This window comes from Eschrichtius robustus, chromosome 3 (genome assembly GCF_028021215.1).
Source record: "Eschrichtius robustus isolate mEscRob2 chromosome 3, mEscRob2.pri, whole genome shotgun sequence".
In the NCBI taxonomy this organism is placed as follows: Eukaryota; Metazoa; Chordata; class Mammalia; order Artiodactyla; family Eschrichtiidae; genus Eschrichtius; species Eschrichtius robustus.
Window position 1 is genome coordinate 66,948,487 of NC_090826.1, and position 27,939 is coordinate 66,976,425.

General features: G+C 39.5%; 1 protein-coding gene across 1 annotated transcript in view; it reads left to right on the forward strand.

Annotated features, from left to right (window-relative positions):
• ST6GALNAC3 (ST6 N-acetylgalactosaminide alpha-2,6-sialyltransferase 3) overlaps nucleotides 1-21,336 on the forward strand; it is a 550,540-nt gene extending 529,204 nt beyond the window's left edge. Inside the window, exons 4-5 of the mRNA XM_068538027.1 lie at nucleotides 19,191-19,298; nucleotides 20,362-21,336. Coding sequence (XP_068394128.1) covers nucleotides 19,191-19,298; nucleotides 20,362-20,548 — 295 coding nt within the window. The 3' untranslated portion in view covers nucleotides 20,549-21,336. The remainder of the gene's footprint in view (nucleotides 1-19,190; nucleotides 19,299-20,361) is intronic.
• Nucleotides 21,337-27,939: the final 6,603 nt, after the last annotated feature.

Here is a 27,939-nt window from a genome sequence, read left to right on the forward strand (position 1 = left end):
ATCTTCTTTGGAGAAATGTCTGTTCAGGTCTACTGCCCATTTTTGGATTGGGTTGTTTGATTTTTTGATATTGAGCTGCATGAGTTGCTTGTATGTTTTGGAGATTCATCCTTTGTCAGTTGCTTCATTTGCAAATATTTTCTCCCATTCTGAGGGTTGTCTTTTCGTCTTGTTTATGGTTTCCTTTGCTGTGCAAAAGCTTTTAAGTTTCATTAGGTCCCATTTGTTTATCATAGGATTTTATTTTCTTAATTTGAAATATTTTCTATAAAATAGCCAAAAGAGAGATGAACCCAAACACAGCACCAACTGGTTGTCAGTGAGCTTGTAGAATCCCCCGTTAGCTCTGTTTTCTTTACTGATGAGGCTCCAAGTGTCTCCATGTTTCCTCACTGTGAGTAAACATGATTGCTCTTTGCTCCGGAGGGTTAACGGTTCAGATACCGTCCTCTGCTTAGAAGCAATAACTCCTTGTCTTGTCACTCCAGTTCACCACAGAACAGGGGGGCATCAAAGGTAGGTCAGGGAAGCAGGAAATGATAGAATCTCAGACAAGGGAGTCAAACTTCTCCATGAGCACGTTGTCCCTGATGCTGGGAACAAAGTGAGAAGACAAGGACAAAGGCCTGGAGGGAGAGTGGAAACAGAGCAGGGTGAATTGTGAGGGTCTAGGATCCCAAGAAGAGGGTCGAAAATTATCGATCTGATTTTTAAAAATACTTCCTTTGAAGCACTGTTGGGACAATGTTGGACATTCATGGTCCGTAAGGGGAGAATGGGGTTTTAGGGCCACTTTTGAGACCAGTTCCTCCCCAAGCCATAGAACTCTTTATTCAGAGAAATGCCATATTATTGTAGACAAAATACTTCATGGCTCTTCTAAGGGCTTGGGCATAAAAGCACACAAAGATGTTTATGTGTTTTCCTTTTTTTTTTTTTTTTATTAATTAATTTATTTTTGGCTGTGTTGGGTCTTCATTTCTGCGCGAGGGCTTACTCTAGTTGCGGCAAGCGGGGGCCACTCTTCATCGCGGTGCGCGGGCCTCTCACTATCGCGGCCTCTCTTGTTGGGAGCACAGGCTCCAGACGCGCAGGCTCAGTAGTTGTGGCTCACGGGCCTAGTTGCTCCGTGGCATGTGGGATCTTCCCAGACCAGGGCTCGAACCCGTGTCCCCTGCATTGGCAGGCAGATTCTCAACCACTGCGCCACCAGGGAAGCCCGTGTTTTCCTTTTTGATACAAGAATTACTCAACATCAAAAAGCAAAATACCTTAGCGGTGCAGGGCCAGGCTCATGGCAGGCACCTTGCTGTGCTTGGTGTTTGTTGAGTAGCTGCACGGTGCTCGTTAAATAAATGCACACGTGTTGTCTTTCCCTGTTTTTATGCAACCGATGTGCTCCTGAAACAATGTGGGGCATAAATTAAATTGAGAGAAATGAATCCTTTTTTCCAGGTTTATATATATATATATATATGTATTAAATAACTCCTTAGGTGCTAAATATATATTGCTTTTTAATGCCTCATTAGTTGGTGTATTTCTTAGCACTGAATCTTTAAATTTCAGTTTTCTTTCCCTCAGTACTTTCAAGGTACAATAATCATTTCAGATATTTCAGCATATTCAAGAGAACTTAATATTCAAAATGATTCTTTCTAAATAAGCTAGTGAGTTACCAATTTTTTCTCCTTCTATTTTCACATGCTGGGTAGCCTAAAAATAAAAATAACGTACCTTTGTCTAAAACACAAATTGCACGAGATGTAACTCTTGACCCAAATCCTGGATGTATTTCTTTTAAGACAAAAAGAAACTGCTAGGATCATGTATCCCTGAGTTATCCTCTGTAATGTCAAGAAAGGAAATATGTGTGTTAGGGGAAAATAATGGTTATCAATAGAAAAGTGGTTCCTTCCCCTCCGTGCTCCATCCCGCTCTTTACAGAAGCACATTTGTCTAGGTGACTTGTTGGGAGAAACTAATTCATCCATTCATTCACTCAAAGATCCTTCCACTTAATAGTGCTAGGCCTATGTTGAACATGCTTATTAAATCCTGTTACTTTTGTATTGGTGTACAAAGGAAAAAATGATAATAATCGAAAGAAGTTTTGGGTGGTATGTGGCAATATGAAATCAGGACTTGAATGGCTATAATATTTTAACCAACACTGAGTTCTTTGAAACTCCTTGATTATCACAAAGCTAGAAATCATTCCTTACCCTTGATTAGAGAAAAATCTGATTTTCCTTTGCATTGCCTTCTTGAAAGAGATGATGGGGGAAAGTGCCACAGTGAAGATCGGAAACTGAATCAAAGAGTATTGATTCTGTGTCTTGCCCAGCTTGTGCTTTTTCAGTTTCAACACCTCACCAGGAAATACAGAGAGGCTGTTTCCACAATAAAGTCACCTGTGACTAGAAAATTATTGGGTAGGGAGATCGGAAAACGTATCTTTCTTCATAGCAATGCTTAAGTGTTTCCCTTTTTAAAAACTTTACCACCGTCCCCGCTTCCTATTTTTTTGTGATTTTAAGGAAAATGCCAAGATTGTGAAGGGACGTCTTGGGTGTTGGTGGTGGCTCCCTGAGACTGTACTCACATCCACTGTTGCCGCCAGCCCAGCCACCACGTCATTCCCTTCTGTTAAATGTGTACACAGATGTCATAGATGTACCACTATCGGTGACTGTACCAATCTGAAGCCTACACCCAAGCCACCTTGTTACCCAGGGTTTTAAAGTAGTAGAGGGATACAAAGAAACCGATGTGAGAGGTAATGTGAAGAGTTAACACAACCCAGTAACTAACGGGACACGAAAGATGAGGAAGAGGGCAGAGGCGAGGGTGAGGCACATATCCTGGAGAATCATGGAGCCATCATCCAAACAAATAAATTAAACAAGGTAATTCAGGAGCTGGAGCCATCTACTATCTGACATCTTTCTTGGCTGCGTTAATATCACCATTAATTCTCGAACTATGAATGGAAGGAAACAGTACTCACAGCACCACAGTTGCAAGCACTTAGGTTTTCTTCTCTTGGCAATGTGCAAATCAGCAGCTGCAAGCTTGTTTTAGAAAGGCTTCTCAATAAGGCTGGGCACTGTCTCTCACGCATCAATCCTGTTAGCAGCACACTAGTTATGGATGATTGCTAGCTACAAGCACAGCCCGAGGTGAATGGCAAATGCTCTTACAGTCAGGGTTGCTCGAAGAAGTGGCAGGTCCAGAGCCATTGAAAAACTGGAAAGTGGCCTTCTGATAAATAAAACAGCACTTCTGAGGCCGAACATAATTGACTGAGCTTTGTGCTGACAGGAAGACTGAGGAAGCTTTCCTACGGGGCTGGTATGCAAATGTCACTTTCTGGACTTGGTTGATTGCAAAACTGGAGGCAACAGTGGCAGGAGGGGTGCATGATGGCAGCCAAAAGCAGGGAGGAATGAGTCTTCCATGTGCCTGTAGGATGACCTAAGACATTCACGAGATTCCATTAAGCATGTGCTTTATAACTTCAGGAAGGTACAAATGACACTTAATTTTCTGAGAGTTTGCTTTGCAGTGAAAAATTCAAAAGACTGAAATTAACTTAGGTAAATTGATATTTTACCTCATGATTTCAGGAATTTAACAGTGAATACACCTCTTGATGCTGATATATCTACTGTGGGTCCAATAAATTACAAAAACACATCTTCCCACTTTTTGGAGCCCCATCTTTGTTTATTCTCTTTTCTTTGGCATGCCATATATGGCCACCACTGTGCTATGATTTGTTATTTATAAAAAATACAGAGCACATTTCAATCCTGATAGATGAAATCAGAACTTTGGCTGAGCTATGGGTCAACTGACTAAAAAAAGGAATTTAAAATTTGATTCTATCTCAACTATAAGATAATTAAGAGCTGGGGATCTAATGCACAGTATGGTGACTATAATTAACAATACCGTATTATATACCTGAAAAATTTTGAGAGAATAAGTCTTAAATGTTATCAACACACACACACATATGTGTGCACACACACACAAATTGTAATAGCATGAAGGGATGGAAATGTTAGCTAACCTTATTGTGGTGATCGTTTTGCTGTGGGTACATGTACCTAATCATTACGTTGTATACCTTAAACTTTCATATGTTATGTGTCATTAATATCTCAGTAAAGCTGGGGGAAAACCTGATTCTGGAGGTAAATGGATACAAGGGGTACATGGGAGGTTTACCAAATTTTGCATGGTGATTTTGGTTGTATCTCTGACATGTGGTATATCCTTAGATATATCAGTAAGTACCTCTGTTACATCATCAGTGAGAAAACATCGGTAAACTGTTTAAAATTCCTTGGGGGAAAAATGTTAGCAATTTCTTCCTTAGGAACAGCCTGCATTCCAAAAATTATTCAACTAAGTTGGACAAATTGAGTGCCTAATGTGTGCCAGACATAGTTATTAAGATGGGGTACATTTATATACACACAATGGAATATTATTCAACCCATAAAAAATAATGAAATTTTGCCGTTTGCAACAACATGGATAGACCTGGAGGGTATTAAGCTTAGTGAAGTAACTCAGACACAGAAAGACAAATACTGTATGTTATCATTTATATGTGGAATCTAAAAAATAAAACAAATGAGTGTATCTAAAAAAACAGAAGCAAACTTACAGATATGGAAAACAAATGAGTGGTTACTAGCGGGGAGAGGGAAGAGGGGAGGAGCAAGACAGGGGTATGAGATTAAGAGATACAAACTACTGTGTATAAAATACATAAGCAACAAGGATGGATTGTACAGCACGGGAAATACAGCCATTATTTTGTAATAAGTTTAAATGGAGTATAATCTATAAAATATTGAATCACCATGCTGTACACCTGAAATTAATGTAATATTATAAATCAACTATACTAATCAATTATACTTTAATTAAATAAATAAACAAACTTTTCAAAAAAAGTCAGGATACCTTTGCTTACCAGCATTCCTTCACTGGCAAGTTTCCAGTCAGTTTGCAAGTCAGCTATTTATAAGTTGGGACATATTTTCCTAAAGAAACAAATTTTAAAACAGTGGTTAGATTCTCAGGCCAATCCTCAAAAGCTAATTTCATTCATAATAAAGTGGAACTCAACTTCTAATAGAATCCTCAAACCTAACAAGCATTTATAGCAGTGATTTTCAACCCTGGCTACACACATCGCATTATAATCACCCGGGAAACCTTTTTTTTTTTTTTTTTAATTTTTATTAAGTACGGATACCCAGACTCTACTCCCAGGACAATAAAATCAGAATCCATTATCAGTAGCAGTGGTGGTAAATGGAGCTTGGGAAAAGGTGCAGAGGATGGAAACAATGCCTCTAGGGAGGGTGGGATCAGGGCTGTGGCTGGGAAGTGGAGCCAGGGCTCTGGGTGTAAAGAGTAGGATCCGAGTACTGCATAGGAAGAAAGGATGCCCCTGGGAGAAGGAATAGGACTGTGGAATCACAATCATCACATCAGAGATTTGGGCCTCTGATGACAGTAAAGAGTTTTTCCAGAGTGGAAAAATGGTGGAAGGGTCTAGAATATTCAGCCTAGGAGCACAAGGATTGTGGTTGCAAAGATGGGGAGGGAGCTGGTCGGCATCACTCACCAGTTCCCTTTAACCGGTTCATAAGGAAGGAAGGCAGCTTCCTTCAACCTACTTTCTTATTTTGGGGTGAAGCTTTCACAAAATTTCATGCCTCATATTTCCCCTCTACAAAAAACAACTATGTATTTCTTTTCATCCTCTTGGCATGATTATGGACACTTAAGGCTAAGCAGAGGTAAGGGGAAGAGAGGAGGAATGAAGGGAAGCCAATCTGTGGGCTCCAAAAACAGGAGCAATTCTGTTCATCTGCTGCTGCTGTTCAACAGCCTTCAGAGTTCAGTAGCTCTTCTCATCACTTCTTTGCAGCCCCTTTAGTCAGAAACATGGGCATAAACTGTTATCACCAGCTGGTGAAAGCAGATATGCAAGGCAGAGGATCTTCTCAACTGTTCTCCTGTGTCCTTCTCATTTTTATAGCTAGGCGTGGAGATTTCTGACATTTTCTGACTGTTGCAATGTAGGAAAATCTGTGGCGATAACAACATTCTCACGTTTCAGTCAGATGCTCTCAGATAAGAGGAATTTTCTAAGTTCTATTCTGCATTTCTCCTGGCATCTTCTAAGATATATTGCTTTTGCTCTGTGTTCTAGTTCCCACTTTATGAAATTTTGTCTACTCTGGATCAACAATATTACTGGGCGTAATGTATATACAAAACAGAAACTGACTCACAGACATAGAAAACAAATTTTTAATTACCAAAGGGGAGAGGGAAGGGGGAAGGGGCAAATTAGGGGTAAGGGATTAATAGATACAAACTACTGTATATAAAATAAATAAGCAACAATGATATACTCTATTGCACAGGGGATTATATCCATTATCTTGTAATCACCTTGTAATAATCATTGTATAATGGAATATATATAATTTGCAAAAATACTGAATCACTATGCTGTACACCTGAAACTAACACAATATTGTATATCAACTATACTTCAATAAGAAAAATAATTACTGGGCTAGAAGAATTCCAGAGTCACATGAAAGTTATCTCTTCTGATTGGAAGAATGGAATTATTGCCGTTACCTTTTCTCTGATCAGAAAGATCGCCTTTAGATAAAAGGACCTAGTACAGGAGAAGTTTTGGTATGGGGAGGGTGTGCACAGAAGGACTTCGCAGGTACAGATTTACTGTAAGCAACAAACACACAGGTCCTTTCCCCAGATTGCCAGCCAACCTGTGTATCGAGGCTATGGGAAGACATACCTCCATGAAAGAAATTCTTTGCTTCACTAGGCAAGGAATCTAGCTCAACTGGAAAATCTGGATAGCTGTCAAACCCTATCCCATCTCAAGAATAGAGAGAACAATGGATTTCTTAGGACTAAAATTCCTGGGCAGAATTAAATTGGAATAACATTCTACCTTAGTGGACAATCAGCTTGTTTAATAGGTGAGACTCCATTAGCTTTGACTGTTTCAAGGAAAATTTCGTCACTAAGTCACCTGAATTCGGGTGTTCTGGAGCAGAAAGATGCCCCTTTTAGGAATCCGCTGGTACTGGCGTAGAAGAACTAGATAAGTGTCTGTTTGACACATTGATGATAGCCTATAATTTGGCAAAGGTATTGTGTATAAGGTAGTCAATGAATCTCAGCCTATTGGAAAAATGACAAATAAAACCTCCTTCTCTAAGTTGGAGACTAAAATTCTCAGTCCCTGAAGACCCGTATGTCAGTTGTTACTTCTGACCTTTTCTAATTGAATTATCCTTCTAATTGAATTATTATCCTTCTAATTGAATTATCTTTAGTGAGCCAAATAAAAACAACTTTAATAGATGGGGATGATGGGGGTACAGCTTAGCTTTTCCTATTGAAAATAAATATTCCCCTCAAAATAATTTATTTCAGGATTTATTGAGCCATGTAACTCAGAAGAGCGATAATAGATTCAGATAGGCAGGAAGTGGCAGCAAAATTGGTCTTTCTTAATCAGAAGAAGGTCAGTGCTGCTTTGTATTTTTTAAATTTCAGTTTTATGTGTAGCTGGTTGCTTGGCTCTGGACGAATCTGGTTTAATGATGATCCCAGTGATACTGGAGACCTTAGCATCAAGCTTGGATACCCAATTCTCCTTCAATGGGGTGAAACCACCTCAAGTCTCTGTCTTAAATCCTTGTTAAATCCTGCTTAATCCTTTTCAGTTGTTTAAAAATTATTTTTTAAATTCTGAAACTATGTGTGGTGACAAATGATAACTAGACATTGTGGTGATCATTTCAAAATATACACATACAAATGTCAAGCATTATGTTGTACATCTGAAACTAATATAATGCTGTATGTCAACAAGGGTTCAGAAAGCATTTTTGTCAGAACCAAGTTTGAGTCTGATTCTGTGCTAGAACTATTTCTAAAGGAAAAGCTTGGTTTAACTCAATTTCCAGTTAAGTCAAAAAGCTAAGGGAAAGTGAGTCCTTTCTTTTCTCTTCTAAAAGCTTAAAGTAGCAGGAAAAAGTCTTTTTATCTATTTAGATATTCTCCTACCTGATTACAATCATTCCTTTTTTTTTTTCTCCTTAGTCTTAAGGAAAGTATATGCAGAGGGAATTGCTGATAAGAGAACTAGGAGAGAAAGCCAAAACCTTCCTTTAATTACCTTTATCAGGTTAGCAGGGAACAGGCACCTATGCCTTACGTGGAGACAGGTGATTAGCATTCAGAATACTGAAGACCACATCAATTTAGGAAGCGCATGATTTCAAGATAAGTTGAAGGGTAAGTTAGAAAGAGGCAACTTATTTAAGCTTAAGTATAGAACTTGGATCAGATCAGATAGTGATTGTTCATAAGAATTAAGGATTCAGTAGAAGCAAAGCCCCTAATTATACCTAGAGTATTAAATAGACTCATTATGTTAGAAAGGATCTTGGAGGTCAACCAAGCCAACTTCAAATCTTTGGTTGCAAGGAACAGATGCTTCCTTCAGCTGACACAAGCCAAAGAGGAGAATTTATTAAAAGGTTGCAGAACCTAAGGGCTGAAAGGAAGTCATGCCCGGGGAATGAAGTAAATCTAGGAACTTGATCTTTATTTTCAGGACTTACCCCTTCCTCCCTCCCTCCCTCCCTCCCTCCTTCCCTTTGTCCTTTCCTCCTTTCGTTTCTTTTTTTTTTTTAATTAGAGTATAGTTGCTTTACAATGTCGTGTTAGTTTCTGTTGTACAGCAAAGTGAATCAGCCACACGTATACGTATATCCCCTCTTCCTTGGATTTCCTTCTCATTTAGGTTACCACAGTACATTAAGCAGAGCTCCCTGTGCTAAGCAGTCTGTTCTCATTAGCTATCTATTTTATACATAGCAGTGTATATATAGAAACTGTCATACAGAGTGAAGTCAGAAAGAGAAAAACAAATATCATATATTAACACGTATATGTGGAATCTAGAAAAATGGTATAGATGAACTTACTTGCAAAGCAGAAATAGAGACAGACATAGAGTACAAACATGTGGATATCAAGGGGGGAAGGGGGGTGGGATGGATTGGGAGATTGGGATTGACATATATACCCTTTATTTCTTTTTAAAGTTGATGTACATATCTACATCAGTGGCCTAAAGCTACTGTTTGAACATGACCATGGCTGAAATTCTAAAAAGTGTTTTGAATGGTAAGGCTATAAACACAAATCTATAAAGTGGTGATAATAACTCTGTGCCAAAAATACAGCTAGACATTTATAATCTCTGTAACATGGATTATGTTACTATAACTACAATTACAGAACTTTAGTGATGAAAGACCTTAAGCCTACCTAGGTCAATCCTCTTATTCTGCTACCAAAAAAAAAAAGAAAATGTGGCCCTAGAAGAAGCAACATGTTCAAGATTGCCTAGAGAGTTAACAGTAGAACCAGAAGCATTGAGGTCTTTTGATGACTGCTCTATCAGACATGTGATACCTCCTCAGGCAATACTGAGAATGATGGTAACCAAGAAAGAACTTAGTTAAGAACCTGAGTTCTCTGATATGACTGTCTTTGGGTGAGTACTTTATATCTCCCCAAACCTTCATTTGTATAGCGGGGATATTAATACTCCCTATAGGATGGGGTTGTTGTGAGAATTAAATAAAATGACCTATGTACAGCTCTTGGTACAATGCCTAGTACATATAAATGCTCCATAAATAATAGCAGTTATTATTTATCAAAAAAAAGTTTACTTAGCTTTTCGCTGCGTATCAAATAACCCTAAAACTCAGTGGCTTACAAGAACATTTAGTTACTATTCACAGGTCTGTGATGAGCTGTAGCTCTGCTAGGTTTAGCTGAACTTGGCTCTAGTTTTGGGCTCGTATCTGCGTCACGGGACCCAGGCTGAAGGCGCACCCTCTACCTGGGATGTGTTGTTCTCATGATGGAGGGAAGATGTGTAAGAAATGGGAACCATGTGACACTTCTTAAAATCTCCACTGAGAACTGTCTCAATGTTCACTTCTACTTATGGTCCACGGGTCAAAGTAAGTCATTTGGCCAAGCCTAAAGTCGTAAGGCAGGAAAGGTACAGACGCATGAGCAAGCCATGTTCAAGGAGGGGACGATCAATACAATCTATCACAGGAAGGTTGACAGAAAATCTATTGTTGTTGAGACAAGGGCCTCTATGGTAGCTTGAATGGTCTGAAACTAGAACCCACACAGACTCTCCATAATACCTCACGTCCTCAACATTCTGGGCCATTTAGGAAAACCGGAGAGCCAGAGAAGGCAACAGTTACTCAGAGTGGAGATTAGGTGTTAGTGTACATAGTGAAATCCCGTCTCCCAGAAGCTTCACTGGGTAAAGGAGATGTTACTATGGAAGTCACTTAGCTCAGCATTTCTAGACCAGAAAGGTATTTCAAAGGGTTCATGTCCTTAAAGCAGCAGTGGTATCCATTTTCATTTCCAATTAAAAAAACAAAACAAAAAAAGCAAACTCAGCAAATGAAATGTTTTTGTAAAAACTGTTTCCCTTTTAAGTGGAACAGGTTGTGAGCCTTCAGGTGTGTATTGAGGAAGTCTGCTTGGAGACCATGTGGAGATTAGATGAGTTTGCTCCTGCCTTGTAACTCAGTTTATAACCCAGATGAACACCACTGGGTACCTCCAATAGCCTCACACATTTTTAAATTGTTTTTATTCTTAGTCATATATTGTTAGCACTTTTCTCAGTTCTGAATTAATGAAGAATTTAACGAGGAAGAAAAAATATAATTCTGCCAATTTTCCCCTAGATACTTTTCTCCAGATCCATAAATTTCCTTCAGCTGAAAAAACTAGCTATACAGAACATCAAGATATCTCTAATATTTCAAAACATAATGTAAGGGAAAAAAATAGGTCAGTGTTACTTATGCATCCTGTCTCTAACCAATAACTTATTATGGAAATTCAGCACTGATGATGCTTTGAGGTTTCTTCCAGATTAGAGAACAGACCAGAACTGCCCTGTATGCCTGTTACTCTCATACCTCGAGTGCAACCTCACAGCCCATTCCCTCTGCCTGAAAGGCTCTCCTCCTTCTCCTTTTCCTGCCTGGTGTTCTTCCTTAGCCTTAATCTGCAGCTCAGCTCTCAACTCCTACCTTCCCCAATTCCCTCCAGCGGTGTCTGTTGCTCTTCCCTCAGTACTCTCATAGTACTCACAGGGGGATTACCCCCTGATAACCCTAATTTTGAAAATAGTCATCGAGTCTGTCTCCCTGCCTTGACCCTGATTTGACATCAGGGGCAACTTGGTCTTTCCAGTGCCTGGCGCAGTGCCTCACACCTACAGTGCACTCAACGAATCTTTCTTGAAAGGACGAGGGAATCAAAGCTTTATAAGATTAGAATCAAAGCTTTATAAGAATCAAAGCTTTATAAGATTAGAAACAGGAGAAGTCATGGGGAGAGCATTTCAGGAAGAAGGAACATGTACACAAGTCAAGAGAAAAAAAGACAGAGGCTGACACATACAAGATGTGCTAAGGAGTCATAAATGGACTCATGTGACTAGACATGGGAGTTCAGGAAGAGAAGTCCTGGAAAATACAGTGGGAGGTCAGGTTTGTCAGGGGAGGGCCCTGAGAAATACCCATTGCCTTAGTCTGCTTGGACTGCTGTAACAAAATACTATATACTGGGTGGCTTAAACAACAGAAATTCATTTTCAGATAGTTTTGGAAGCTGGTGGTCCAAGATCAAGATGCCAACATGGTCAGTTTCTGGTGAGAACTCTCCTTCTGGCTTGTAGCCTTCTAGCTATGTCCTCATATAGCATGAAAGGAGAGAGCTCTGGTGTCTCTTTCTCTTCACATAAGGGCAGTAATCCCATCAGTAGGGCCCTACCTTCATGACTAATTACCCCCCAAAGGCCCCATCTCGATACACCATCACAATGGGGAGTTAGGGCTTAAACATATGAATTTGGAGGGGATACAATTCAGCCAATACTGAATGGTTATGGAACTAGTCCTGCCTTAATGAAGTTGCCCAAAGAGATCTCCACTATCCATCCTTGCCATTCCTGAGGTTCCATTGTTCATTTAAGAAATTGAATGAAATCCCAGAAATCAACTTTTCCAGTTGAGAGGGCTTTAAAGCCCGAGGGTAAGAGCAAAATAACCTTTTAATTTCTGAGGTGAATGAAAAAAGTAATCTTTGTGAGTGGTATCTGCTATTTCTACAGCAGTCATAAATCATATCTTTGGGAGCTATACCATTTTACTTTTAAATGTACATTTTGAAGAGAACACAGTCATTTCGTATTATGCTCCTTTTGTACAATTTCATTGCATTCATCACTAGTCATAGAGTCCTGTTGATTCTACGGCAAGAAAATTTTTTGTTATATTTACAGTCCAAGCACCTACTGATTAGCACAGGCATTTTGCATTAGTGGATTGGGATGGTAGTACAGTCCTCTAAGATTTATGGCTTTCTCCATTTACCCGTGGTCCATTTTTCATTATTTTCCAGGCCTAGATTCCTTTCATTTGGTGCATTCTCTTAGGAATCATCCACAGTATGATGTTTTTATCCATTTGAAAAGTTTATGTCCATTTGCAAATGATTCAAGCCAAGATGGGGAGTTCTGCCGCCTGATTTGCAGAAAGTTGTTGCTGCCTAAAGATTTGCTGGGCATGTCCCATTGACAGATAGTACAAATATACAGTGTTAATACAATGGGCAAACTCCAGAGTATTACCATAGCTCCCGACTGTCGAATGACATACAAAAATATATGACTTGAGGACAGCTGAAATTGCTTCCACACTTTGAGCCCTGCTTTCATTAGACTGGTTCACAATATTAGATTGAATCCTAAGGTGCTACTGATAATCACCAGCTGTTTTTCTTGGCCAGTCTCTTTGTTTAAATGTATTCTTTCATTATCCATGTGCTTTTGAAAAAAAATGGGGGAAGAATGTTCTTAATTGAATAATCTGTATTCTGTCAGGTATTCCATCTCCCTAGGAAGGTATATGGAAACTTACTTTCTATTTTTATTTATCCTGCCAGTGTAGTATATTGATGAGAGAACTGAGATCCAATAGTGTTAAAACAAGACATGAAATGTTGATTAATTCTTTTATAAAATTTTCTTTTTGCTCCTGAGTACAGCAGATTTCAGAAACTGCTTCCAATATTGTGCTGTCCAATAAACCTTCATTGTTGGGAGGGTCTGGACCTTCTCTGGGCTTTAATAAATGATTATTATGTCTTTGAAATTTTTGCTTGGAATGCCCCAGGCCTTGTTTGCATTGGCTCATGGAAGAAATGAATTAGAAACAGTAGGACCAAAGGCCCCCAAAGGAACCATTCCATGAAGAAGAGGCAGGCACAGAGATGGAGGCAACTGGACTCCTCATCCTTGTTCCTTGACACTTGTTTCCCTTCCTCATTGTACATCCCCCATTGTAGGCTACGACCTGCCCTTTGGGTTCAGGCCAAGTGAATTTGCTGATTCCTAGGGCTGTGTTGAAAGGTAAGATAATAATTCAGTATTGACCAAACCTGAATGGCTTCAGATAGACTTGTCAAGAAGGAGAAGGAAGTAAGATGCTTGGCTGGTGAGGAAAGCCAGTGGGACAGTGAGAAGCCAGAGTGGGAACTGTAGATGAGGAGAGCCTGGAGAGCCTGGATTTGGGGTCAGAGACATCCCCCTGGCAAACCCCCCTGAGCCAAAGACTATACACCAGGGAGTCAAGAAGTCTACTGCCCTCTTTGGGTTCAGGGGAGCTTGGAACAGAGAGGAATCTGGTGAAATGTGAAAGAGAACTTATTACACAGGACATACCCCACAACAGAGAACTGTCTCATTTAAAATAGGCCGAGATTAAAAAATCGTAATATAGAGAAAGTGCTATTATTTTGCCCATCAAAGTATAAGCTTCTTGAGTTCAGAACCCAAGTCATTGAGCTAGTGGTGCTCAATAATTAAAGCATCCTGTGAATAGATAATAAGTTCAATGTAATTCAGTTTTCTTTTGAAAAGTAACCATTTCTGTTTCCTCAGTTCCTCCCCTGAAATTATCCCACAGGGAAATGTCACTCACTAGAAAGTTTCAGCTTGCCAGGCAATAGGAAAAAAAATGCTTACTAATATGTTTCCAGAAAGGAGAAGGTGAGGGAGCCTGCTCAGAGGCAAGCGTGCAGGTGAATGAAGGATGCTGACAGCCACAAATATTGAGACTGGTAAAAATAAGGCCAGCATGACAGACAACGAATCCCGGTGGCCACGTGATGGCCTTTAGACATCAAGGAACAGGGGTAAACATCAAGGGGCATGGTAGCTTATATTTTATTGGTAATAAACTAGATGAAAGATCATATTTTAAATGATATGCCTTCAAGCATGTGCTACATCAAGGTGTTGACAACATCATTTTCCCAAGAGATGAGCAAGTAAATTTAAGTAGTTTCCAAGTGGTAACTATCTTGATTACCAAGAAGCAGTGGGCTGCAAAGCTTGGCCGGTGGAAACAAATGATTGATAGCTTCCTTTTAACACTCCTGCCTTTATTTTCCCCTGCATGGCTCATTATTCTGCTGCAGTAATTTAAGCTTTCCTATTGTACTGAATTAGGGGCTTAATTTCTCTTATCATCCCTATGGGAATCTTGATTGTTTATTTGTAGATGACAATAATTGTTTTTATCGATCCCCAAATGTGGAAGGTATAAAAAGTGCCATGGCTGATGGCCAGCTGGTACATAGTGTTGCGTGCATGAGTGACAAATTACAAGACAATATTTGGTCCCAGAGGAGACCCTTTTAGAATTTTTTAAGGCAGCTGATGGCTATCACTAGGTCTCTCTAAGCTGAAAAGCATAAACAACTTCATGTACATCAGCTCAAGTCTTTTTGTTATTGTTTTTATTGAACCTCCAAAGGTCTACTAGGGTGTATAATTTATACTTCCTCCTTTCTAGTACACCCACACAGCAGGAGAGTTTAGAAATGGTGCAGCTACAAGAATTCCCAGATACAGTGCCATCCAAGCCAGTGAATTCCCTTAGGGTCCCAGATCATCAGGGCATTTATTCAGAAGAATTTCTGTATTAATCCAGCAGCTGCCATTATTCCACTGCAAGTATCGTTATATGGACATTAGCTCCGAGTATTTTGAGAAGAAACCACTTTGCTAGCCCCAGCAAGTATTATCGGTAGGAAACCTCACATGATATCGCATCCCAAATATATCAGAGGCACCAGGGAAAAAAATGCAACTGTCTAATTAAGTGCTGTTTGTAGGACAGGGCACTTGGGCAGTATGAACCTCCCAGTCTGAATCAAATGCAACACAGCTTGCTTGAAGAGCTTTTGAGCTAATTATTATGATGTCTATCCAGAAACGAAATAAATTAGGTTAGGCTTGAAAGTAATCAATATCAGAAATGTAAAAATTTCCTTATTAGGTGGTGAGATGGAAAGATCTTTGACCAGATATCTGCCAAACCCTGAAATTCCTGACCCTCTTTTCCTGTGGTAAAGAGAAGATAAATATGTAGAGAAATCACTTGGACAGTTGTACCCTATGGGGTTCTGTTCTGAAAGCTTGGCTGTTGAGCTCTCAGACATGACTATCTGGGCTGGATCAGAGTGAGCCAGCGGAGCTTATTTTGCAGAGGAGGGGTCCGTATGTCACACAAACGATCCCCCCTTTATTCCGGGGCTCTAATATTATGTTGGTCCTTGACAGCAACTCCGTGGAGGGACTGGCTCCTGGAAAAACGCATAAAAAGAAAAACAATTTGCCCTAATTTAGATTTTTTTCTCACTCAAATTAAGCTTTACCCTCAATGGTATGGCTGTGCCTTTGGTCTTAGCCATTCCAGCACCTTCCATGAGCAATCGTGTGAAAGAGGAAAACACGGAGCTTCTCCCTCCAAAATTTAGTGACTGTAGCCGCTACCGTTGCCAGGTAAAACTGTATACCCTTTCTATATACACCCCAGGCATTTAGTGGCATGCCCATCACACAGGTGTGCATTAAATGTGACCTGATCAATTAATATGCTTGTTAATTACCCATCAAACACACATGGAACATGGAACTGCCAAATGGTTAAAGAATAAAACAGATTGACCACTGAAGGTGATGACTGCAGAATCATTTGATTTTAAAATTAGAAGAAACCTTAGATAGGACTAGTTGAACTATCTCACTTTAGAGACAAGGAAACAAAGATGACCCAAAGAGGCCAAATAAGTTGTCCAAAGCTTGACATTTGAGTAGTGGCACAGCTGGAATGGGAAACCAGACATCCTCACTTCTGTTCTGTACTGCACTTGGTACTGACTCGGAAACTCCACTTTGTTACACTGATTGTGACTAAATGTGTTAACATGTGTGCCTCCCTCCACTAGACCGTGTGCTCTTTAAGAAAATATCCCATATTCGTCACCAGCTCCTAGCAGAGTCAGTGGCATATAATAGGATCACAATGAAAGTTTGTTGAAAAAAATGAATAAATGGGTGAATATGTGAGACCTGTCTTTTCTCATCATGTGCAAATAGATGCTGTAATTTTTAGTGATCTCTACTAGTGCTTGGTCAGCCTAGTAATGAAGAAGGATAGAGAGGATTGGAAGGTAGAAGAAGTAGAAGGAAAAGGCAAGAAGAGGGGGAAAAATACAATTCAGCAGGAATAATAACTGGAAAAAATCAGTACATAGATAAAAGTTCTAGTTTCGATTTGGGAGCTTTTAGTCAAGACCCTGTTCTTCTGATCTCTCCCAATTTTCAAATGACTTTTTAAGCAGATGGTGCTTTAAGCAGTTCCCATCCTTGCTGCTCCTCCTCAGACCCCAGAAAGCAGGATTGACTGCAGGTTCCATTCTATTCTAAGCCAAGTTGCTCTTTTGTGTCTTCGCCTCCCTGTGGTATGTCTTCCCACCCATTTGGCACCTGCTCCTAACCCATGGTGCTGCTAGTGTTCCTACCACAGAGGAAAGTGCGTGTAACTTAATGTGATCCTGTTTCTGGAATGTTTTCCATTTAGAAGACACACCAGGAGATACAAAGGAAGTCAATTTACATAGCGGCATTTCAGACTCAGTGACAAATAGGCAGAGGGGGTGGATATAAATGCTCTGGGTCTGTTTCTCCTTCCAAATCAACCAAAGTCGATGAAAATAAAGGTTAAAAATCCGGTTATCAACCCCCACTGTGAGTCTGAAATGCTTGCCTGTTTTAAGTGATTTGACACCACGTGGTGCCTGTTTCAAAAAAAGGAATCAAAGGATTCAGGGTCCTAATTGTAGCACACTGATGGCTTGGTCCTGGAGAACTGCAGCAAGGATATTGGACATCAGTGGGAACAGCTACTGGCTGGAGTGCTGTACCAGTGGTGAAGTGTTGGTTTGGAGGAGAAGAGCCGGCCATGTTCTAGTTTACCAAGACATCTAGATGGAAGATAGGAAACGTAGTCTTTTTAAGACGGTGGTGCTACACAGTTGCCAAACAACCTGGGTGACCCAGATGCCCCTACGGGGAAAGTTTTAAGCAGATAGGCAGTCATCTGTTTTGGATGGATTGTGTTGTCTTGGCTAAAGACAAATATGGAGATCAAATATTCCCTTGAACCAGTTGGAACTTGACAGAATCCTCCAATCAGCACTTATCTAATTACTCTCCCCCTTCAGTTACTGTACTTCCCGCCTCTTCCTTAAACATACCAAGCATACTTCCTCATATTTGTGAGATGGAACACTTCCTGGGACACTCTTCTCTCATATGGTCTGTTGAGCAAGGGGCATCTGTCGCTTATCACCAGGAGTAGAAGTCCAAACACTTCTGCCCACCGTATCTTGGTATTGGAGTCACAAAAGAAAACACAACACAGTCAAGCACTGGATGGAAAAATGCTATCCTCGCACAGAGAAGAGATAGAGGAAGGTCAGCTCTAATAGTGGGCATTGGTCCCCCACAGCCAGCAGGTCCCTCCCAGCAGCTGACACAAGCTCTTGGCCTGCGTGCAACCCTCCTGTGCCACAGAACAAAAGACCCCATCCCCTTTTTAAAGGAGATGGATATAGCAGTGAGGTTAGCCATGTGCTTAAGCAAACGCGTACAGGTTGAGTGTGAAACAGAGAAAGATATTCACACACAAGGTGATAAGTCCAGCACAGGCTGTGAGAACTCCTTGGTAAGGAAGTGTTCCGGGCCCAAGGCCCATTCTTATGTGACCAAGAGGGGGTTGAAAGGCTACCCACGTGAGGCTGCCTTTCCAGCATGGCTTACACGGTTTCTTCCCATTCACCCTCTCCCACCCCCTTTTTTCCCAGATCTTTGCTTCTGTTATCAAAAAGGCCTTCCCTGATCAACCTTTATAATACAGTCACCTCCAGATCCAATCCTCTGGCCTGCAGGAAGACAAAAGCCTTGGTTTTTGTGATAATTACTGCATCCACGGCATCTACAACAGTGAGGGGCACAGAGTAGGTGTGGTGTTCAGTAACAGCGTATTAAAGAGATTGGTATGATAGGTCTTACAAAGGAAAAATTTCGTCTCATGATGCCTGGAAAACAGTGAAGGAAAATTTTCAGATGCTTTCACAGACCAAGTCATTCACCTGCACTGCATCCAATTTTCACTTAGCAAGCCTCAGAGAAAGTGACATGTCCAGGTAAGTAAGATAACACCATTATCACTCAGCTCCCATCAGGGCTCCAAGCAACTTTAGAAAACCTGTCCTCTGATCTACAGTACTAATTTGTGTCTTACGGGAAATCAAATAAATTATTCTTCACCTAAAGGGAGCAGGGTTATTTGACTCCAGATATTCACCATTTGGCTTCTCTTCCAGACAACGTAGCTTCTAGGCTTAAGGTACTAAGAGTGAGAGCATGCCTATAAATTATTCAGAGATAATTCGAAATAAGTGTGTATCTTTGACAGATTGTCAAGCTTCCTTATGTTTTTTCCTGATAACAAGGGCTATGTTTTTGATAAAATGTTGCCCGTTTCTCATCACACTTTGCTGTTGCTCTGTGTATGTCTTCTGTGTTGTTTTGTTTTGTTTGTCATTGTTTGTTTTTGTTCCGCCTACAGAGTCCAGTCTGGCTCTTATCTCAGCACGGGGTGGTTTACCTTCATTCTGGCCATGGATGCCTGTTATGGCATTCACGTCTACGGGATGATAAATGACACCTATTGCAAGTAAGATCACAGGAAATTATTTTTATGCATCTCCAATTCTGATATGTTGTCAAAATATCACAATTCATTTTAATATCATAAATCTGAGAAACAGATAAAGCAACAATTATTTCCCAGCATTCTTTGCTGACATGACATTTTATCGTCAGTGCATCAAGTTGTGACTTTTAGGGATGATAAAAAAGAAAGATATTTACCACAGTCTAATGTCAAATGTCAGAAGGAACATTTTTCCCTTAGTCTGAGGCATAACAGGGACTTGTGGCTTGGAAATACAGAACAAGTTCAGTGGTTATTTAATTTGCAAAGCAGGTTTGTCATTTCTGCTGCTCTGATGGTTGATAGATGGCTATCTACTCAATGGTTGTATTTGACCTTGAAGGACAAAATGTCCTGAAGCCTCAGAGAAGCTGATACCTTAATGAGAATTCCTGGAAATTGTATTTCACTACTAAGTGAGTAATCTGCCAGATCCTTATTTAAAATGGGTATGTTTATCCACAGTATATTCCTACTGGTGGGATAGCTTCTAAGTAGATAATAAAACAAACGTTCCATGCTTCATGAAGGTAATGAAATATATTTCCCTACCAACAATTGGCACAATATAATTCAGAGAGTGTTTTAATCATATTGTCCAAATGGTAACTAAGCCACAATCTTCATAATCAAATATTTCTACCCTAACTATAAGCATAATGGAGCACAGATGAACCAAATATCTTACTCTGAAAAATCACTAAGCTTCTTCAAGCTCTGCAAGAGCAATCAGGTTATCCAAAGTTTGTTTCCATTATACACCATTTCCTCCTTCAAAGGATAGCTATATTTTTGCATGTAATTGGTGTGATATATAAATTTTATTTAATTTATTAAAGCACTAAGGATCTGGTATGTCTTCCTAAAAGCGTTTATGTATAATAGCTTTTAACTGAGTTCATGGACAAGAATCATGCATGGGTTTGCAAGTAAATGCATTTACTGGGCACATAATGGAGTCTTGTAAATGAATACGTCATTCTTCATCTCAGTCTTTCTCTCCTTTTCTTTATTTCTTTTCTAGGACAGAAGGATATAGGAAAGTCCCCTACCATTACTATGAACAAGGAAGAGACGAATGTGATGAATATTTTCTTCATGAACATGCCCCATATGGGGGGCATAGGTTTATCACTGAAAAGAAAGTGTTTGCTAAATGGGCCAAGAAACACAGGATAATATTTACACACCCAAACTGGACAGTGTCTTGATGTTGGCTTTTCTGACCTTGCCACACCACTTGACATGATCATGATACTGCAACTGTGATGCTAATGATGCTGATGCTGGTGAAGATAAAGACAACAACAGTGATGATCAAGTTCTGCACATTCTCAGATATGGACGGTGATTCCGCCAGTAATTTGAACTTGGGACTTCGTGGAGGGTAGTTGTGCTCATTACGTTCTTTCTGAAGGTTCAACATTTCATAGTGCACTTTATAATCTAACTGGAATTGAAATAAAGGCCAGTAACATGACAAGAGTGACCTAAGAAATGGGAAGATTATCCTTCAAGATAGTTGCCCAGGATTCTTGGACAGTGCGTAACTTCCACAAGCCCTGGGATTTGGTCTCATGGGGCAAGGTTATTGACTCTGCTGTCTGTTGAACCTGAGCAGCTCCACCATCTTGAAGAATGGTGGATTGTCAAACACTGACCCAAGAAATGCTTTCTGGGTACAAGGGTCTTGCCACAGTAACTAGTTGGCCTGTGGGCAGGAAAGGAATCTCTTCCTGACTTACCATCTTCCTACAGTACCTCCTACAGCTAAAGCCTCAGGCCATTTCCTAATTCACCAGGAAGATATGGACATCCTACCCACCAGGATCACTTGACTATCTCAAACACTTCATTCAAAATGGGCTAACTAGCAAATCTTTTTGAATTTCTACTCTCGTCACTCCATTCTTACTACCCCCCAAAATATAACTAAACATATTACCAGAATGATCTGTATTAATGTTTAGTTATTTTTGGTTGAGTGCTAAATATTTCAGAAAGCTATTTAACAAGTAAGATACCAACACTGTAGTAACATAGACTGTGAAAACATTCTTAAAACATAACCAAAAGGGTTTACTAACTGTGCTTCAACATCCAACAACACAAAATTTTATGCTTTTTAAAATCATGAAACAGGGAAAGCAAAGCATATTTTTACATCAATTTGTATCCTACCATACTTCATAATATATATTTGTATATTCAAATTTCTATTTTATAGGCCCAAGATGTGTCTCTCCACACATTTCATTATCATTGCCAAGTGCCAACTGTTAGACATGGAGAGGAAATGATTCCTTGTATTTAATCTGACCAGAGCTTTTGCCTTCTTGGGGTTTATTTTCCCCAAACTGTATCAGTTGCTATACCATAATAACAACAATAATAATGACCTTGATGTCCAAAGTGCTTTGTCATGTAGAGTCCTTTCACATATGCTGTTCCGTGTGATGCCCGTGACCTCCCCATCAGGCTATTGCCTATGCATTCTGACATATTAGCAGATGATCTCTAATTTGTTAATTGCTACGATATATTCCAGACTGCTCCCCTTGCTAATATTTGTATAGAATAGAGGTTATGTAGACTAGTAACCAATTGATTTCAGTGCCAAATACAATGTATTATATCAGGATTATGCAAAAAGTATCCCAAGGATGGCCCTGGCCATAAACTAGGAATCCTGTGAACAAAAGTACTTTTGATTTTTTTTTTCGTGGCTCTATTTAGGTGGGGAAAAGATGAGGTAGCAGAGACGACAGGAAGAAATAAAAGCAAAGAAATACAGTTTCTCGTCCCCATCTTAGGATTACTTTGTTCTCCACATATTCATTGCTCATTAAATATTAGAGGGTTGATTTGCTGAGAGAGTAGCTGAGAGACCAAAAACATCCTTACCAATGATTCAAAAGACAAAAGCTGGGCTTGACTTACAGCCTGTTTTGGAGGCTGGAAGTGATGATGCAGTTCACCTTGGGACCCCTTTCCAGGTCTCCACCAGCGCTAAGTCCCATGATAGGCTAACTTGAAAATGGTCCGTCTTGGACAAAAGCCTCTTTCCTGCTCTTTTCTGCCATTTTAATACCTCAATATTCACATCCATAAAAATGACCAAGTGCCACTTCCATTGTTGGAACTATTATCGTTGTTATTCTTTTGTTGCTTCCTTATGTGATTTTCAGTTCTACGTTTGCTAGTTTTTGTGAGCTAATGATGGATAGAAATGCCCACTCAAAGAAAAATAAACAGATGAAAATGTCAAAATTGTAATACAGACTGTTCTTCCCCCTTGTTGTGGTACAGAAGTTCCACTTTTAAATAAAAAGGAAGCTTGGTTATCAGAGTGTTTCAGGGAATGACATAATGTAATTTATTTAGTTTCCTGGTAAATGGAGGACCAACCCTATTTGTTTTAGCCCTTGCTAATGAGAAACTTTGGAAAACATCCTTGCTCTCCTACTTCACCGTCGTGCTCTCTGATGGAGACTTTTGCAGAGCCCTGCATCCCTCACTCTATGACGGTAGGTGTGTGTAGAATAGGCAGTGTTTCCTTTGGAGTGGTAAGGGGGGCCTCCCCTTCCCTCCCTTCCCTTTTTTTCCTTAACTAAACCCCAACTCTACACTTTTTATTGTTGTCTCTTATCTCTTTTTTTCTAAAATTGGGAAACAAAAACCAGATTATTCTTAACGTGGAGACCTAATTGAATGACTCCCAGTGTCATCATCATTTTGATAGAATCACATGACTTATTTTTCTCTGCGTTCTTAACGTTCTCTGGTTCCATTTCCTGTTCTTCTTTACCCTCAGCTTCCTAATGTGGAAATATAAAGTGGAAATATAAAGTCTAATTTCTCCCATGTTGAGAAATTTTCCATCTAAGATTTACTGATAGAGAAGGGAATGGTAAAGGAGCAATTCAAGGAGAGACCTTTGTAGTGCAACTTTCTGGTCCATTTTCTAGCAACTGAAAGAGATTTCATCCAGCACCTAAACATTGGAAAATTTAACTCATTCATCACTGATATGTATACATCCCAGAAGTTAAGTAATATCTGGAAAAATAAAAATATTTCAATAGCATCCAAGGCTCTAGGCAAATGGACTACGGAAAATGGAAATTTTCTGAAATCAACATAAAAATATGCAAGCTAAAGATAATAAAGTAAGTAAACATTATTTTTAATTCTGCAGAATCCTTGATAAAAAGCAAGAAAATTTTAAAGGGGTTTTAAAATGAATGTTTGAATCCTTTCTAAGTTAGCCTAGTGATAAGTACTAATTATTTATATTGTTATGTTGGTAATGTGAATTAGAAACCTTTTAGAATATGTGATTTTACATTGTTATCAAACCTATCAAAGAAAAAACAATTTGGGAGGACATTTGTATGTATGCACATAGAGTCCTTGTGTGTGTGTGTGTGTGTGTGTGTGTGTGTTTGTGTATAAAGATATACATGCAATCCTATATTTCTCACTGATGTGTATAAATCACAGAAAATCTGTTTTAGACTTTATCTGAAATTTGTGGGGTTACATTTTGAATCCTGAATAAAAAAGAAAATCCAGATTAAATGTACTGATTGCTAAGAGCACATAAAATCATATTCAGTGGCTGGCCAAAAGAATAAAGCTAGAGAAGCTGCTAAATCTAGAACTGAGGACACAATTAGACGCCACAGTTGTCACAAATCAGACCTGGAAGTATAGCAATCTGTATCGTAGCCTCTGCTGATTGCAGCTCAGCTAAAGTCACATCGAAAAACAGCGCGTCAAGCTCCATTCGCACTGATGTGAATGAACATCGGTCCCCCTATTCAAATAAGCCTGTCTTTACCGTAAGCAAACTCAGATTTGCATGATTTTTATTATATGGCTAGAGAACGCTGACCACTGTGGAAAAGAGAAAATTATATAAGGAGATTGCTCTTTGAGGATTTGGAACGGATCAGCTGATGTGGGAGCAAGAGTCTGAATTGGGGACTTTGCTGACCTTTCCAGAAGTATAAAGCCACTAGAAGAGAATCACTCATTACTTCCTTAGGAAAAAAACAACACTAAAGTACTTCGCCTGGTGCTGTTAATTGGATGTTAATTATAAGCTCAGTTTAATTTCAATAAGCAAGAAAATATAATCAGATGGTTCACCTTTTTTTAAAACAACATACCCATCTAGTGTTTAATGTGGCATGTCAGATGCAAAGAACAAACTCTGCTGTCCAGTGTCAGTTGTCTGCATGTCTTAGCATAATAAATGATTTATAGTCCCAGGGCCAAGGGGGAAAAATGCTTTTCCCTTAACTGTAGTTTTAAGAGGCAAGACCTCATCATTTTAATAGTTTACATAGATCCCATGACTGAAGGAGCCAGTGCTAGCCTTTATAAATTGTCTTGACTTGTAAAACTGCAAGGGGCTTCAGAGACCAAACAACCCAACTCCTGCATCTTGGAGTTCAGGAAATTGACCGGTAGAGGTGGAGTGACTTGCTGGTGGCTATAAAACAGACGAATGGAAGTACTGAGACTTAAATTCTTATCTCATGTCTCCTTTTTTAATACTTTTTCCACTACGTTGTTCGTTTTAGCACAGAATAGTAGCTGGAAAATGCATAAGTGACTCATTGGAAGAGTCTATTCCTGGAAACCAAGAGCTCCAATTAATGTTGATTCTACTCACGATCTGAGAAATTTCTATACTAAAGTATAGAAATATTTGCATAATTGAAGTAATATCTCAGTAATTGTTGATATGCTCTATCATCTATGTTTGTTGCTTATACTGGGCCATGTTCCATTATCATAAGATTCTAGGATTAGCTTAAAGTATGTAAAAGTCAGTTTCTTCTTTTGTTATTGAGGACGATGAAGCCACTGATAGTCCTAAGAGCTGCTGAGTATGGAGGTTGCCTGGTGTAACTGGCAGGTCCTGTTGTTGAATTATCCCCAGAGCCTAACTGCCCTCATCCTGGAACCAATTCAGCTGCCTGGGTTAGTGAAATAATTCATCTGCACTGGTAGGTGAAATGTTACCTTTGGTATCATGCTCATGTTTGTACTACACATGATTTTGAGCCCACATACTCTCTGGAAGGTAAATCAAATGCCCCACAAGACTCAATCACCATGAAGATTGAAAGGGCTTTTTCTTTACAGCCCATTCATGTGATACTGTTAGAAGAGGAGAATTTTGAAATATATGCACTAGGTTCTGAAATGGCTGCTGTGGCTCAGAGTTAGCATATTGTCCTGTTGCTTGTTTTTGCTGAATCTTATAGAAACCACTAGAGTAAAATTCCATGTAAATTGCTAAGGCATCAAATCAGAACTGTCCTTGGGCATTGTAACATTGCAGAAAACGTCATTTTTTTTAGTTCTCTACTTTGTTTTTTTTTCTTTTCAGAATAGGCACAATTTGTTTATGGAGTAAAAAACTCTTCTTTCTCCACAGATATGTCTCCTTTTTTTCCTGCCTTGGAGACTTCAGAAAAATAGAAGTTCACTTTCATAAAAGTGAAGAACATCTTGACAAATAAAATAACCAACTGCTAAATTCATATATTTGCCTACATAGTGAGCAGTTTCTTCTAAGAAACTCCAAAGGGACCAAAAGCAGGGCATTTCATGGTTCCTTGTTACCTAACCTACAAAGCGCTCATTTCCCTGTGTTTAACTTTGTTGTCATTGCTACTGAGGAAAACCCATTTCTATTACATACAGTATATTTTATGCTTCACTCATTTTTCCAAATTCACACAATTTTTGCTGTAGTCTTTCATTCACTTAAAAAACCTGTAATCTTCATCTATTTATAGAAGAAACTGTAAATGCACAGTTGTGAATTTGGTGAGGTTTTATTTTCCCCTGGCATCATATTGCTTTATTTATAGGCATCATGCCTTAGAATAAAGCTTACTAAGTGGCAATGGACTACTGGTATATTTCAGTTTGGTTTACTTTTACAACAAGATAAATGAGGAGAGGTGAACAAAGCCAGAGAGTATATGTCATTGAAGGGAAAAAAAAAAAAAAGTTGGGCGGCAGTGGGCTGGGGAGAGAAACAGATTCAATATATTCAATATCCAAGGCAGAAAGATGTCTAGGATACTACTGCAGACAATGGCAAGAGAAAATGTTGGTCAGCCTCCAGAATTTGCGTTGTCTACATTAACTATCTGATGCTGAAGTAGATTTCCTATCTTGCTGTGTCAGATCTATTAGCAAAGTTGGGTTAGTACATAAGCTGCTTAAAATAGAGAGGTCTTCGTTCTTTTCTCCCTCCCTCTTTCATTACTTCCTTCCTTTCCTCCTTTCACTCCTCCCATTCTCCCTTATTTTCTTCTAGAGAACTCAGCACGCTTGCAGTTGAACATCAATATATGGATAGTTTCTCATTTTATAAATTAGCTTACAGTTCTCCACCAAACTCTGTAAGAGACCCCTATTTGGATATGATCTTAAAATGAGAGTCTTTCTGGTAATAAAGTAACTAACTAAAGAAGAAGAAGTATGTCAGTATGTCAGGTTTATTAAAGGGCTGTTATACCTCATTCAGTCACCTCAAATGCTCTGTGAGGTATGTAATGTTACTATCACCATTTCACATACGAGAAAACTGAATCACAGAGAATTTAAGTAACTTGTTCAAGTTTGGCCAGCTAGGGATAGAATGAGGTTTTTTTTTTTTTTATAAATTTGTTTTATTTATTTATTTTATTTTTGGCTTCAGTGGGTCTTCATTGCTGCGCTCGGGCTTTCTCTAGTTGCGGCGAGCGGGGGCTACTCTTCCTTGCGGTGTACAGGCTTCTCATTGCCATGGCTTCTCTTGTTGTGGAGCACGGGCTCTAGGCACGTGGGCTTCAGTAGTTGTGGCACGTGGGCTTAGTTGCTCTGCGGCATGTGGGATCTTCCCTGACCAGGGCTCGAACCCGTGTCCCCTGCATTGGCAGGCAGATTCTTAACCAATTTGCCACCATGGAAGCCCTAGAATGAGGTTTTGAACCCAGGCAATTTGACCTAGAATCAATACCTGGTTGCAATAGGCTAATAGATGTAACCAACCCCCCCCCAAATTTCAGTGGCTTAACAAAATAAGGTTTGTTTCTCTCTAAAACATGAGTCCCCTATAGATGCTCCTCTCTAACCAGCTTGTCTCCGAGGATGACTCAGAGACACAGGCTCCTTCCATCATGTGGCTTTGCCCACCACAGCATCCTTAGAGACCTCCCTATGTAGCCTGCTAATAGGGAAAGCATGGGGAACTTGTTTTTCAGGCAAGTCCAGAAGTGGTGTGCATAATTCCACCCACATTCTACTGGCCAGGCTCAGTCATGTGACCTGGCAATGTTGTCTGTGTGCCCAAGAGGAAAACAAAAAGGGCTTGCTGAACATTTAGCAGTCTCTGCCATAATATTCTTAGTCATGATGATATATAGGCTTAAAAAAAAAAATCACTCAGTTTTGTGCAGCTATATGGATGACTCATTTATGTTCATAATCCTTATCAAGAACACAAGAAAAAAAACTGCTCTACATGGATGTCAGTACCCACACCTCAAACAAAATAAACTAGGGAGCAAAATGCTGTTTTAGATCTTAT